Source organism: Spea bombifrons, chromosome 3 (assembly GCF_027358695.1).
Source record: "Spea bombifrons isolate aSpeBom1 chromosome 3, aSpeBom1.2.pri, whole genome shotgun sequence".
Classification (NCBI taxonomy): domain Eukaryota; kingdom Metazoa; phylum Chordata; class Amphibia; order Anura; family Pelobatidae; genus Spea; species Spea bombifrons.
Window position 1 is genome coordinate 116332063 of NC_071089.1, and position 15082 is coordinate 116347144.

The 15082-nt window shown below is 38.5% G+C and overlaps 1 protein-coding gene across 1 annotated transcript; it reads left to right on the forward strand.

Annotated features, from left to right (window-relative positions):
• The first annotated feature begins 2067 nt into the window (after positions 1–2067).
• On the forward strand, positions 2068–10240 carry LOC128482762 (cytochrome P450 2K1-like). The gene is made up of 9 exons (XM_053458654.1): positions 2068–2253; positions 3181–3343; positions 5890–6039; positions 6172–6332; positions 6999–7172; positions 7651–7792; positions 8086–8270; positions 8933–9074; positions 10059–10240. Exons 1-9 carry the CDS (start codon positions 2074–2076, stop codon positions 10238–10240), a joined length of 1479 nt encoding a protein of 492 aa, XP_053314629.1. The 5' UTR covers positions 2068–2073.
• The last annotated feature ends 4842 nt before the right edge of the window (positions 10241–15082 follow it).

The following is a 15082-nucleotide window of genomic DNA, read 5'->3' on the forward strand; positions in this document are numbered from 1 at the left end:
AAAAGAGACAAAAGGGTCCGCCGGGGCGTTTAAGTAAAACTCTACCGAGGAAATTACATCAGGACAGATACTTGCCATTTATCCTAATCCCTTTTAGCTGGGTGAAAATTCCAACGTGTAAAGGCTGGAAAAACTGCCTAAGGTCAAAAAAGCAATTTCCACAGAAAGGCTAAAACGCCAGAAAAAACGCCAAAACGCAGGTAAATGCAGTGGCAGTTTTCTTGGCATTTTTTCCTGGCGTTTTTCATCAAGAAAAAACGCAGGACAAAAACCCAAGTGGAAACCTAGCCTAAGAGGGGAGCAAGTTAGTGTGTGAGAGAGTGTGTAGCTGCAGAGAAGAAACTAGCAGTATAAATGGAAAGGGCAGCAAGAGAAGGGGGGAGGGGGGAGTCAGTGAATGAGAGACTGTCCAGCTGCAGAGAAAAAAAACATACACAGTCCATTCGATAGAAGCTGCAGTAAACTATAATATCATTCTTGCTTGTCTTGTCGTACATTTAGAAACTATACACTTATCCCATGCATGTTTAACCCCTTAAGGACAATGGGCAGTCCCTAAACCCATTGAAAACAATGCCTTTTGAGCCCGCACATTAAGGGGTTAAATTCCCTCATTATCCCCTGTATTATCTTCTTAACACTTTTCTTGGGAGGCTGTTCCACTTATCCACCCAGTTTTACTAAAGTAAATCTTTCTGCCATTAATAAAACTTCCTTACATTAAATAAAATTCGCAGGGGTTCTGTTGACCTCAAGCTACTAGTCTTTAAACTAGGAATAGGAATAGGATTTATGTGTGTTAACTGTTAGGGAATCTTGTGCTGCATCCACAGCAGTAGCGCAGTCTAATCTTTCATTCTAGACTGCGCAGAATCCCTGAGATTTTTACTTTTATTTAATGTAAGAAACTTTTACTTAATGTAAGAAATATTTTCTTTAGTTAGAGGGTGGTTGATATGTGGAACTACCTCCCAGCAGAACTAACTCGAGGTCCACAGAACCCCTGAGATTGTCATTTTGTTTTCCTCGTCTTTGCACCTCTCTAATAAAAGTTGTTTATTTTGGTTGATATTTTAAAAGGAGTTTTAAAAGTTGAGTTTAAGAGTGATCTGAGGTCAGATCTTTTCTGGCATTGCAATAGTTAAGTATATTTTTATTTTGCTGTATGTAACCTGTTGCATCCTGGCCCTGATTGTTTCTTGCGGAGGTTGCATTTGCTGAAATGCCTAAAAATAATTCTGGGAACATTGCCAAAATGCCAATTACAGCTTGTTTATGCCTGTCTGACTCCAACAAATGTAACATCTTCTAATATACTGGCAACCGTGTGAGAGGGAGACTGATGAGTCAGCTACAGCAGGCCAATGAATGAACGAATCTTAACGAAATTTGGGAGGCTTTGCCGTTCATTGTGGTTTGTTCCATTGGGGCCCTCTTTGTAATCAGAGATTTGTATAAATGCACCAAACTGGCTACTTTCATTTAAAAAAAATCAAGTTCATGCAAATCCAAATGCACAAGTCTCCAAAATACTCTACTGGGAAGGCTGAGCTCCTAAAGTGAAATGTAAAAGAAAAAATGTCCAAAGAGTTTTTTTAATGTTTTTTTTCAATTCCACTTCACTTTCCACAGGATGGGGGCCTTGTATGTTCTGTAAATTTCCTCGTATATTGTAATACCCAACAGATTTCAGGAGGATCCAGAACACGGGACATCCGACACAATACTACATGCAAAGGGCACCATGGGGTTAAACCCAGGCAATGCAGGTGTTAGCAAACACAGCAGCGGCTGGGAAGAGTTTAACCCCTGATCGGCCGCTGTACATAATATAACTTTAGACAGATTATTTTGTGGATGGTATCATGTAGTTATTCTTTTAAGCTTGGGATGGATAAAGTTCATGATGAACCATGAGACTAATGCGCTGGTTAGTGATTTCTTGTTTGTCCGGGGTTATTATTGGAATTAATGTTAAGGGTGTGCCAAAAATCCATTTAAAGCACGGACTTTCTTTTCCTCTGCTGCAGTAACTAACTTTTTGTCGCTCGTAACACTCGTGGAATCCAGAGGATGAGTCTGACGTATTCTTCAACAACATGTATCCTTCTGTCATTGGCTGTTCTATACGTCGTCCATATGCTGCTATCATGGATTCAAAACCGGAATTTCCCTCCTGGACCAAGAGCCTTGCCGCTCATTGGAAATCTGCACAAGATTAATCTTAAAAGGCCAACGGATGCCTTTATGGAGGTAATTTTTTTAATGTTATCAGATATATACGTTTTTCTTCAACATAATAGGGTCAAAAATTAATTCAGGTTAAAATCTCAGCCGGATCTGGTCATTTCAGACATGTAGCTTTGCAAATCTTAATTAGCCATATTATTTTTAGTGAAGTAAATTTCCCTACTTGCAGGACCTCATTAAACCTCGGCTGGGTCAACTGAGGTCTTCTTCCTTCCGAGGTCGATAAATGACCATTCATTGGGTAATAATAACAACTATTATTCAGGTGGCTTGGTTCATTCCTAGAGTGTGCGCTAAAAAGTCCTTTGAGACCCACTAGGAGAAGGGGGCTATATAAATACTAGGCGCTACGTTCACGGGTGTTATGTTAATGTGCCTTGAGCTACTTATTTTTCCATTCTTGGATGGACACTAATATTTCATAGCTTCCCAGAGATGTATTTGCCTTACTCCTGATTCCAAGAGAGTTTACTGAGGTCTTTAAAGACCCCAAGTGTATCTTCTGTCAAAAACAAATAAAATAAAACAATTACCGTAAAACTAAAAAAAAAAAAATGGTGGCGGAAACTCCACGTATCCTTTAGGAATGTAGAAATGCTCCCTTATACCTATGTGCATGCAGGGTATTATTATACTCAGAATTGTGTGGAGTTTTTTTTTTATTTTTAATATATTAATCATATTAAATGATAGCTTATACATAAAAAAATAGTATCAGATGAAAGATCTATATGTCTTTGATAACACAATATATAAATTATGTAGACACACCATAGTTCCATAAGCAATTAGATGTATTTCTCAGTACATAATAGACACATGTTTAGTAAATAGGGAAGACTTTCCAAAAAGTCTTTAAAAAGTTTAATTTCCAAATTTTTGGATACGTTAATTTCTATTAATTTCTTCATCCCGTGCAATTTATTTCAGCTTTCTAAGCAGTATGGTTCAGTGTTCAGCGTTCAGATGGGAAGCGTGAAAATGGTCGTCCTCTCTGGATATGACACGGTGAAGAGCGCGCTTGTTGACCACGCAGAGGAGTTTTCAGACAGGCCCTGCATCCCTATATTTGAAGACATCAATAAAGGATGCGGTATATGTCATAAGTTTTTTTTTTTATTCATTTAGAATGGTTTGCGACTCTGTTACAGGTTGATAAGTTTATTTCTACACGATCTAACTTTTTGATAACAGATTCTACTGATATTGCTGATAGCACTTTCCTGGCAATAATTATGACCCCTTTGAATGATAAGACGCAAAATGTTTTTCAGCATTCAAGATGTCAACCGCTTAAGGACCAGAGCTATTTTAATCTACAGTACAAGAACATCTTTCATGTTTTTGCTATGGCTATGCTATAGCTATGGCTTTCAACAATCATTTTTTCCCTATTTCTCATTTAGTGAACCTATGGTTCTAAAATATGGCTTTAAAACCATATTTATATATGTAAGACTTAAACCAGATACGTCTTTGGTCCTGTATGTCCATCTTTTCATGACGTACCTGACACTGTCATTGGTCACAAAGGGGTTGATTATAACAAAATAATCAATAAAAACTATTCTATAGATTTTAGAACCCAACGACCTCCACTGCATTAAGCCATACATTACATTACTCAACATTACTCAAGTCGGTCATCAATCTACAAAAATAGGTCCCCTTATGTTTACACTTTATTAGCAAAATAGGGAGTGCCGTAAAAGTATTTCATTGAAAAGTAAAACATTATATACTTTTTGTCTCTTTTAATATACATTTGGTAATGGGGATGTGTGACAAATTTTTCTGCATTAGAAAGAGGAAAAAAATATTTTTTCCATGATCATAACCCCCAGCGCTGTATACAGTAATAACTAGACTTGGGCGACAGCAAAGTCTTCGCGTTCGTCTTCGGGGAAAAAATATTCGTATTCCCTTTCCCGTGTTTGTTTCGGACGAATATTCGTACATGGTCTTCATATTCATTCTTTTCTTCGTTTTCTGCAGGTTTTCCAGCCTACCTTAAATCTTCCGTAGTATAGCAGGGGTTAATACGGGAATCCACAAGGGAGAAAAAAGCTAATAGTGTGAGAAAAATAAATTCCAAACACTCTAACCCACCGCTCATTTTGCCGAGATGCACCAGGGTTCATCAGGGTGGGGAACCACTAAAAGGAAAACCCAGCTTTGGCGCCAGGATTTAAAGGTCCATAAGATTGACTCTATTTGTCGCCGGCAGGGGGCTCGTCTGGCATCAACCAATGAAGAGCAGCTGCCCTTTCCCGTTACCTTAGTGTGACTGCTGCTGCTAACTGTTACAGTGTTATTCATTTGTTTGATTCGTAGGTTTGCTTCTGTTGAGTTATATGAATGATCCAACTCTGTCCCTCATTCATAAAACGAACCTATGAATGAAACAAATGTATAACACTGTAACAGTTAGCAGCAGCATTGACATAGCTGCATTCATTTCACACTAAAGAATGAATGGGAAAGGGCTGCTGCTCAGACTCTTCATTTGTTGATGCCAGACGAGCACCCTGCCGGCGACCAATAGCAATGTTAATGAAGTCCATTCCTCCATTGACTTTCATTAGTCAGAGTGTATGTGTGGGTGATTAAAACTGAGTGAAGGGCCCTGTTCCCGCAGTAATAATAATAATAGTAATAATACTACCAACAATAATAATAGTAATGATACCACCAACCATAATAATAATAGTAATAATACTACCAACAATAATAATAGTAATAATAATAGTAATAATACCACCAACCATAATAATAGTAATAATACTACCAACAATAATAATAGTAATAATAATAGTAATAATACCCCCAACCATAATAATAATAGTAATAATACTACCAACAATAATAATAGTAATAATAATAGTAATGATACCACCAACCATAATAATAATAGTAATAATACTACCAACAATAATAATAGTAATAATAATAGTAATAATACCACCAACCATAATAATAATAGTAATAATACTACCAACAATAATAATAGTAATCATAATAGTAATAATACCACCAACCATAATAATAATAGTAATAATACTAACAACAATAATAATAGTAATAATAATAGTAATAATACCACCAACCATAATAATAATAGTAATAATACTACCAACAATAATAATAGTAATAATAATAGTAATGATACCACCAACCATAATAATAATAATAGTAATAATACTACCAACAATAATAATAGTAATAATAATAGTAATAATACCACCAACCATAATAATAATAGTAATAATACTACCAACAATAATAATAGTAATAATAATAGTAATAATACCACCGACCATAATAATAATAATAGTAATAATACTACCAACAATAATAATAGTAATAATAATAGTAATAATACCACCAACCATAATAATAGTAATAATACTACCAACAATAATAGTAATAATAGTAGTAACAATGATAGTAACACAAATATATTTAGACAACCACTGTTCCCCAATTGTGACTGAATTTAATAATTCAGAGTATCAGCGTATAATATACAATGCTTTTGTCTTGTCGTTGTAAAATGTTCTATTTGTTATTAAAAAAAAATCAGCAGTCTTAATTCCTGATGAAATCATGTATATAATAACATTTCTGCATGTTTTACAGGCATTCCTTTTTCCCGTGGCGACAACTGGAAGGAAATGAGAAGGTTCACCCTTTCCACGTTACGGGATTTTGGCATGGGCAGAAGGACGATCGAAGATAAAATTATCGAGGAATGCGGATGTCTGATTAAAGAGCTAGAATTAGAAAAAGGTATTGCTTTCCCAACCATGTAAACAACCACTCATTGGAATTTGGTTTAAGGAACATTTTGGAAAATTGATTTCACTATGATTTGTGAGTTTTTAATGACTATATCTCAAAATGTGTGCCTTTATTTAACAGGAAACCCAACGGATCTAAGAATAATAGTAAACGTGGCAATAGGCAATATAATTACATCAATCGTGCTCGGCCACCGCTTTGATTACGACCATCCCACATTAGTTAGACTTATGGAGCTGGTCAACGAGAACATGAGGCTTCTTGGAAGTCCTTCCGTTTTGGTAACATTTTTGTTCAATTAGCTACTCATGTTACTTTTTTTATTATTCCATTACATTATTTTATTACATGTTTTGTTTTCATGTGGACAAAAAATTTCCGTTCCTTCTACCATGCGTTATAAGAAACCAACCAAAAATATCTAAAAGCAGAAAGTTAGGCCCCTTTTGGGCCGACGGTCGCTGAACCGTCACTTAGTTAAGGGGGGGATTCGACTTAAAGAACTGGTTTATTAAGGAAAGTTGTAAGTATTTTTATAGTGTAGAACAATTTTATCTACAAAACTAACAATATAAGCATTGAAAGTTGGTTTCCAGAGCAACTGATCAATAAAAACAAGAGGTTTGATTTATATTAACCAATAGGCTATAGGGAAAAGGCAAAGCAAACAACCAATAGGCGCGTGTCGCTTACAACCAATGGCGTAGGAGGTTTTGAATGCACAGCCAATCAGATAACTGCTTACTTTTCCTCGTCCAGGCAGCTTGGTTTAACCATTTGATGGGGTTAAGAAGAAGGCTGTCCTGTGCTGATTCCCCTGATAGTTTCCTAAATCTGCTGACATGGTCCTTAGTCAGGTTCCATCACAATAACTTAACTGATTAGGTGTAATTATTTAATTAAAAAAAAACGCACCTATTTTAGTCTTTTCTATGTTTTTTTCTTAGCTGTACAATTATTTGTCAATTTTCCGCTACTTCCCTGGGGACCATATGAAACTCAAGCAAAATATCGCAGAGCTGCACTCCTTTCTACAAGAAACATTCTTAAAGCACCTAAAAGAATTGGACAGAGACGACCAAAGAAGCTTCATTGATGTATTCCTTGTGAAGCAGCAGGAGGTAACAAAGGACAGTCTAATGTCCAATCATTAAAGACACATTGTCTATTTTCCGACCAATCACAGGATTTAACAGCATTCTTCCTGTTTCAGGAGAAGCTCACAAGGTGTTTTATTATACATATTAAAGTCTTGGGTTTAAAAGATCCTCAAAGCTCCCAGAATGTCATGGAATTATGCAAGTCTTACAGAGGCTTGGGCCCTGGAACAAAAAAAGGGCCCCTCTTTTCTTCCACCCAAGTCTTTATCTACGTCAACACAAATACAACATAATTAATGTAAAATAAAACCAAGACGGTTTATTGGAGAATTCTCTACGTTCCTCAATGATGTCACGCCCTGTTCATTTTAAGCGTTGGCCACTTCCAATAGCGGTGCATGCAAAACGGACATTGTAGCATTTTGATAGTTCCAAAAGTCTAAGAATAAAAATGTAAAACGTTGCACTGCATTCTTTTATATTGATTTGTGTATTTTAGGAGAAAACACATTCCACGTCTTACTACCATGAATTGAACTTGCTGAGCGTCATAACGACTTTGTTTTCCGCTGGGACGGAAACTACTGCTTCAACTATTCGATGGGCTCTTTCACTCATGGTGCAGCATCCCGAAATACAAAGTAAGGAATATAAATAAATAAATATATATATATATATAGTCTCCTTCCAGATGCCACTACAATTAAAAAGTTATTATTGTTGTCGTTGTAAGAAAGCATTAGAATGTTAGGAAAGTAGCTTGTATTTTGGAAATTACAGGCAGCTTGCATTGCTTGCATGCTGTTACATCTCACCCACCTCCTCTGGTGCTTTTATAGTCATTTAACAAGGTACAGTAGGTAGGAAATAATTGGTAAAAACATCACTATATAAGCAACTTGCAACTTTTTAGTGTCTCTTTAACTTTCATTAGAACGAGTACACGAAGAAATCGACAAAGTCATTGGAACATCTCAACCCAAATTTGAGCATCGAGTAAATATGCCTTACACAAACGCAGTCATCCATGAAACACAGCGATTCGCTAATATTGTGCCAATGAATCTTCCACGAGCAACAACAAAGGATATATATTTTAAGGGCTATTATTTACCAAAGGTAAGCACAGCGTACTCATATACTGTCCCAAACACCCTCACAAGGCATGACAGCTCATTAAAGAAAACGCATTCCCAACCATCACTCCCTAATGCCCCTAACCTTTCTCTGACATTCCACCCCTACTCTATTTTTTCTGCCCCCTTATGGACATGGAAGCAGGGATTACTCTGTTTATGTGCTATATAAGCACACATATTTACACAAACACACACTTACACACACTAACTCTCTGCTAACACACAATCTAATACATACACTTAAACACTCATGCTAACACACACTTACACACACACTCCCTCTAACATCCATGTCCCCCAGCCCATGCTTGATAGTAATACTTCAACATACATTTACTTGGGTGAAATCAAGAAAACACCTGCTAAAAATGCGTCCCCTCCGCTCCATTATTTTTTCTAGTTTTGGCTTAAAAGTGGTATGTCGTTATATAATAATAGGTTCATGTGCTATTTACTATACTGCCTTTAATTCATTACAGAACAAACCACTATACCTGGCAACTGAGATTTTCTAGGCGAAGTCCCAATTCCCTCCCACTAAAACTGCCTTGAAAGAGGGAGACACTTGAGAAGTTCCCAGTATAACGCCAGTCTTTGAAATAATAATAATAATAATAAAATATCTGTATTTTTAAAATATAGGGGACCTATATTATCCCGCTCCTTGAATCAGTTCTGTATGACAAGACACAGTTTGAGAAGCCTCAGTCCTTCCATCCTGAACATTTCCTTGATTCACAAGGACATTTTGTGAAGAAAGAAGCTTTCATGCCTTTCTCGGCAGGTATTGTATTGCTATTTAATTTGAATTAACATCATAACTAAAAAAAAGTTAGAAAATGCTAGAATTACACACAAAGTAAACTGTTGCTCCCCTTCCCCTGGACACAAAAAAGGTGGGACATAGAGAAGGTGTAGGCATCAACATTGCTCATGGCTGACATTGACTGGGGTCTGTGGTAGACAATTTAATGATATTCTATGGACTTTCACAACCCTTGCCGCAGACACTGGTGTCCTTGTAGGGACACTTTGCCTCTCCTTGACATAGAGAGGAAAGCACCACAATTGCTTTATGGAATGGCCTCCAATGGCTTCACACTCCAACCTGGGCCCACCTGTAGCTGATATGGACGATCAGACCTGCCAGTGTATGGCTCCTCGGTAGGTTGGTTACAAGGGAGATCACTGACCTCCTCAACCATCCCATTTACACAGCGGAGGTCTGTGTCGCAGCCTCCAAAGTATGCCAAGTCCATACCTCCCAACCATTGTCTGCTTTTGCAGGCATTTAGGGTCATGGTCCAGTTGGTGAGATCCTCTTTCCTGACCAGCCCAGGGAGATGTAATATAGATCTAGGTCTAGACCTTCACCTCAGCTCCCACATGGGAGTTCTTGGGTAAGGCAGGCAGACAGTAAATAAAATATGTATATGTTAGAAACTTACCATTTAACCTCTGGTTCTCAGGAACTGCATGATTGTTACACCCCATTAAGTAATCTCGCCCATATGGTTAAGTTGCTGATTGTTGTTGATTGATTCAGGCAGCTTTTGTAAGGGCGGAGGAATAGAATGGAGAGAACATTAAGACAGGACTCTGCAATCGACTTGGTTTACCATCATTCCCCAAATATTTACACAAACTGAACATGCTAAATGTATTACCTCTGTTCATCTTGGGTGACTCATGACACATGCATTTAAATTTTAGAGAAAAGATAAAGTGTGTGTTTGTTACTTGGGTTTTTTTATTATTATTTCCCCAGGAAAAAGAGCCTGTATTGGTGAAACGCTTGCAAAAATGGAGCTTTTCATTTTTTTTGTCGGTCTCATGCAAAAGTTTACCTTCTCCGCTGCTCCAGAGGTGACCCATTTCAACGTCAAGCCTTCTGTGGGCTTCACAATTAGTCCAATCACCCAAAAAATGTGCATTAGACCACGCGGTTAAGAGAGAAACATGAATCTGTGATCTCTTACTTAAATCTACTTGATAAAAGGCGCCTTTTTCAAGGTTATTGTTATCTTCTCAATAATACTAAATAACTTTTCTTTGCTTTTCTATTGGAGGCGCTGTAAACAGTATGATTTTGATACGTCCTAAAAGAGTCAACACAGTCAATGGTTTACCTTTGGCCCTATAATTTGTACAAATAATTCCTTATTTTAATAAAAACTTTTGGCGTGAAATATTATTTATTCACTCAGGAACAAAGGCAGAGGAGAACAATAATGTTAAAAGATGACAGATCTTGATTTAGATGAGATGAGCACATACGCCCTCTAGTGTCTGAAAATATATTGCAAATATGTTCATGCTGCTAATATGTTCATTAGAGCTGAAAACAATGAAAAATTTGGATGCCAATCTCAACAAATTAAAATGTAATTTGTCCACGTTTTATTTTAGTGTTTTTTTGTAAAATATATGTTTGATTAAAAAGGGCATGTTCATAAATGTTATAGGCTTTCATACAAGCAGGTAAAACATGTAAGACTGATGTAAAATGAAAATGTATGACTGTATGGATTATACATACAAAGATATTAGGAGACTTCTAGGACCTTCAATGTCCTAGCATTTGCCAAAAGAGGGTATTTTATTAAATAAGAGGCTTAATAATAAAAATAATATAGGAAAAACTAAGATTTGAGAAAAATTATTAAAAATTGTATACGTAAGTCGGAATATATAAATAGATACCAGGTCCAAACTGGCCATCTGGCACACCGGCTGGATATGCCCTGCCACACATGAGCATCTAAATGTTACACCATTAACCAAGGCATAAAAGTCGATTTTTAGCTTTTTTCAAATTTTGAGATTTTATTGTTCGCTACACTAAATAAACCTAAAAAAAAGTGTTTATATAGTAAAGTTAGCAGTACATGTACATGAGAAACCCACCTTTTGTGTATACCCTGTGAGGAGCCACCTGTTTTCTAGATATACACAATGATTCCTCCCCATTATCTCTCCTCTGTTGTTGCTGATTGTTAATGATTGGTTCAGGCAGCCTTTGCAAGCATTGAGGAAGAGAATGGAGAGAACCGTGGAACGTGAAATTGATAATTAAAATGATGATGTCATTATAATAAAAATTATAATATCTGTGAATTACAATGATTGACAAACACAAAGCTCAGAGGGTTGGTAGCTTTAACAAATTCATTTGCGAGTTTGTCAGCTCGCCCTTGACACAGAACAAAAAAACCTGGAGTACATGAAAACCACAAAGAGGCCTTTTGTAATGTGATGTATGAGGTCTGAGTGTGAGAGTGGGTATGATGGAGTAATTATGTTTTAATGTCAATGTATGCGTGTTTGAAACTGAGTGTGTATGCGTAAGTGTGAGTTTAAGTAAATGTGTAAATGTGTGGATACGTTGTAGTGAGTGTGTGTGCTAATGAGTAAGTTTGTTACTGAGGCAAGGGGGCCCTTCTTTTTGGTGAGGTTGATATGGCGGAGGGCATGGCTTTACTCACATGGCCAGAGCAGCCCCGCAACCATTGGCCTTAAACAGTCAAAAGAGTTACCTTCCTAACATGTAACCTTTATCTGCGCATGTTTATGATGTTAGGGGATGCATGGACATTTGTTGGTAATATGTATACCCAAGAACTCTCCAAGTTTCGTCCAGATACTCAGGCTAAAACATAGCTTCTCCGGGTCACAGCAGAGAAACTTTGAGGCTATTGGTCGCCGGCAGGGGGCTCCTCTGGCAGCTGCCCTTCATTATTTGATGTAAGAGGAGCTCAGTGTCGGCGACCAAGAGAGTCGCTCATACAAACCTTTAACTCCTGACGCCGAAACTTGGCCTGGGAAGGCTCCAGGAGTTAAAGGTCTGTACGAGCAACTCTATTGGTCGCTGGCAGCTGCCCTTTATTGGTTGATGCCAGAGGAGCTCAGTGCTGGCAACCAATAAAATTTATTTGGTATTCGGTTTGAACAACAAAAACGCACCAGGCAGTCGTGTTCGCTTTCATGTTCTCCCGAATATGAATGCTCTAGTCTGGTGGAAACACCCTGGGGAAATGGGGTAGTGGAGTGGCTGGAGTGGGTGAGGGGAAGAATGGAGGGAGTCGAGGGAGATGGGGCTAGTCCTCAGCCTCTAAACTATCCATAAGAGGGTTGTCTCCCAGCAGGCTGTGGATAAGCCTGCGGCAGTCACGGACTGTGACCTGCTCCCTCCTAAACACCAGGCGGTTCCTGGCTAACCATTACACAGCACATGCGCAGCATCGTCAATGGCGCCTTTGGTGTGGGTTTTCCTAGAAAAACTCCATAAAGTACAGAGTGGAAGGACAGGTACTTTCTTTCAACAGAGACCTTGAATTCCAACTCCAGGGCTCTGAACAAAGCCTGTCAGAACAAGTGAAGGGCATGTGCACGCTATGTTGTGTACATTAGTTAACCCTTTAACTGTACTTAGAATCATCAGTTAGTGGATGACCCCCAGCATCTGATTTGCTTCCAACTTGTGCCAAGTAGTCTGCATCCCAGACACGGTTTATAATGAATATTTTTTTTCTTGTTATTTCCTAAAGGGTAACTCATCATAGGTTTTTTTCTTTTTTTTAATACTAATATTGCTAAAAACCACTATTAAAATTAGTGCAATTTTCAGTTTCCAAAACAACTTTTCATCACCCAAAATGAAATAGCCCTAAAGTATATTTAGATATCTTTCCACTTGTTATTTTAGCCCGATCTACTAGACAAACATTGTTATCCTTCTGCCCTGTGGTAAACAATAGAGTACCTCAGTCTTAATGACCTTATACACGAATCTTATGTGTGTTACATAGGAAACATGTTATGTAGCCGATGGGGACAGGTTTGTGCTCTGTCGCAATAGACTCAAGGCGTTGTAATCTCTGTACATATATTGCATAATGTAAACATCTGAGTCTATAGAGGAGATTAATCTCTAATCTTTAGACCTTGCGGAATGCAGTCCAACGACGGAGTACAAACACAGGTAGAATTCTGCGCGCCAATCATTTCTAAAGGAATTGTAACTTAATATTAGGATATTTAATGACATTAAGACATTGTTATCCAGTTGAATAAAAAGCTGGATAAATCCAGAAAAAATTATAACGCTCTCCAAGATATATTTGAAAATAAGTGAAATTTCTATATATAAAACTATACTAAAGACTATATTTCCAAGGAAGGCTAATCCACAACTAAGTGGCTGCCAACAGAGCTTTTACGAGATACTCCTGACCAGGCGGACTTCTGGCCCACCTGATGGTCATCCTGAACTCTTAACTTCTTTATTCCTCTTTTTAATTTCAAAATTTTTGTTAATTTATAAAATATAAATTTTGTTACGCTAAAAACCCCAATGTAAACTGAAGATATTCATAATTTCACACTTAGTCCAGGTTGCGTTCCAGGACAGCAGACACAAGATGGGGCAAATGCCCCAGAGCCACCCCAGAGCTGGGGCACCACAACGCTACATGCCCTCCACCATGTGCAAGGAGCTTGGAAGGTAGGTTAGGTAAGTTACAGTAAGTGTATTAGTGAGTGTGTGTTAGACACGATGGGAAACTCGGCTTTATTTGCCCCCCTCGGCCAGAACGTGCGAGCCCTCCCCTATTATTTACTATTGCTTTCGATGTAGTTTTTGGTGTTGTATACTAGAATCCGCAGCTGCATATTTGAGTTTAAGCAGGAAGCTGAATTACAAGCCGTGTATTTTCTACTCTCCTGACACCAATTAAGATTCTGGAAATCAGGCCTCTTGTGTATAAAAAAGAAGAACAGATGGCCCTCCACGGGATTATACTTTCCAGTGGTGTATGCGCAAAAATAGTGGCATTACTACAGAAACCACAGAAGTCGCAACTGCGATGGGGCCTGTCTCTTTAGGAACCAGACGACCCCCTGCAACCACTTTAGGGGCAAAGATGGCACTGGCAGCATGTTTGGGGCAAAGATGGCACTGGCAGCATGTTTGGGGCAAAGATGGCACTGGCAGCATGTTTGGGGCAAAGATGGCATCGGCAGAAGGAGTTAGGATGGCACTGAGAAGCTGCTTAGGGCAAAGGTGGCACTTACAAGTTGTTTAGGGGCAAAGGTGGCACTGTGGGACACGTTGCTTGGGCCCCGGGGCAATTTTCACACTAAGGCCCTGTTTCTGGTTTCTGTGCAAAAAATATTAAGATTTCCTATACTTCTATTAAATTTTAAATTGCAAAAGAGAAATTGAAGCACAATCTGACACCTTAATTCGTAGCTGCAATCGTTATCGTTCTATAAAATTTGTGCTGAATAAACACATTTCGATCTAGTGGTAATTCAAAGGTGTGTAAAGGGTAGCTCTGAAAATAGATTGTAAGCTCTTAAGAGCAGGGCCCCCTTCTCCTTCTGTGAGTTATGAAGCTGTGACAGCGAAACGCGTCTGCGTGGTACGTGCTGACGCCATCGGATGGGGCGTCGGAAGTGCACGTAGCCACGGGGGACCGATATCTGCCTTTAGCGGGACGCTGCTATATGGATTAGTTATACGGTGTCAGGACCTAGGCGAGCAAGTCGGGTAGGAGCCAATGTGCAGGGGATACTGGGGAGTCTGTCTGTACCCCTTTATGCATATTGATGGGTAGATAGGTACAGACAGATTAGCAGGACTGGAAAACGGAATAGAAGGGAACTGAGGCAGAGACAGGGGAGTTGAGGCAGGGCGGACGGCAGGTACAGGCTCGGGTACAGGTACAGGCTCGGGTACACTGGCAGGTAAGCCCACTGGCAGGGCGGACGGGAACGGAGCAATACAGGGTT

Coding starts and splice junctions, on each gene's coding strand:
- LOC128482762 (XM_053458654.1), top strand. CDS start 2,074: ATGAGTCTGACGTATTCTTCAACAACATGTATCCTTCTGTCATTGGCT. Junction 3,344..5,889: donor AGACATCAATAAAGGATGCG/GTATATGTCATA, acceptor CATGTTTTACAG/GCATTCCTTTTTCCCGTGGC. Junction 6,333..6,998: donor TTGGAAGTCCTTCCGTTTTG/GTAACATTTTTG, acceptor TTTTTTTCTTAG/CTGTACAATTATTTGTCAAT.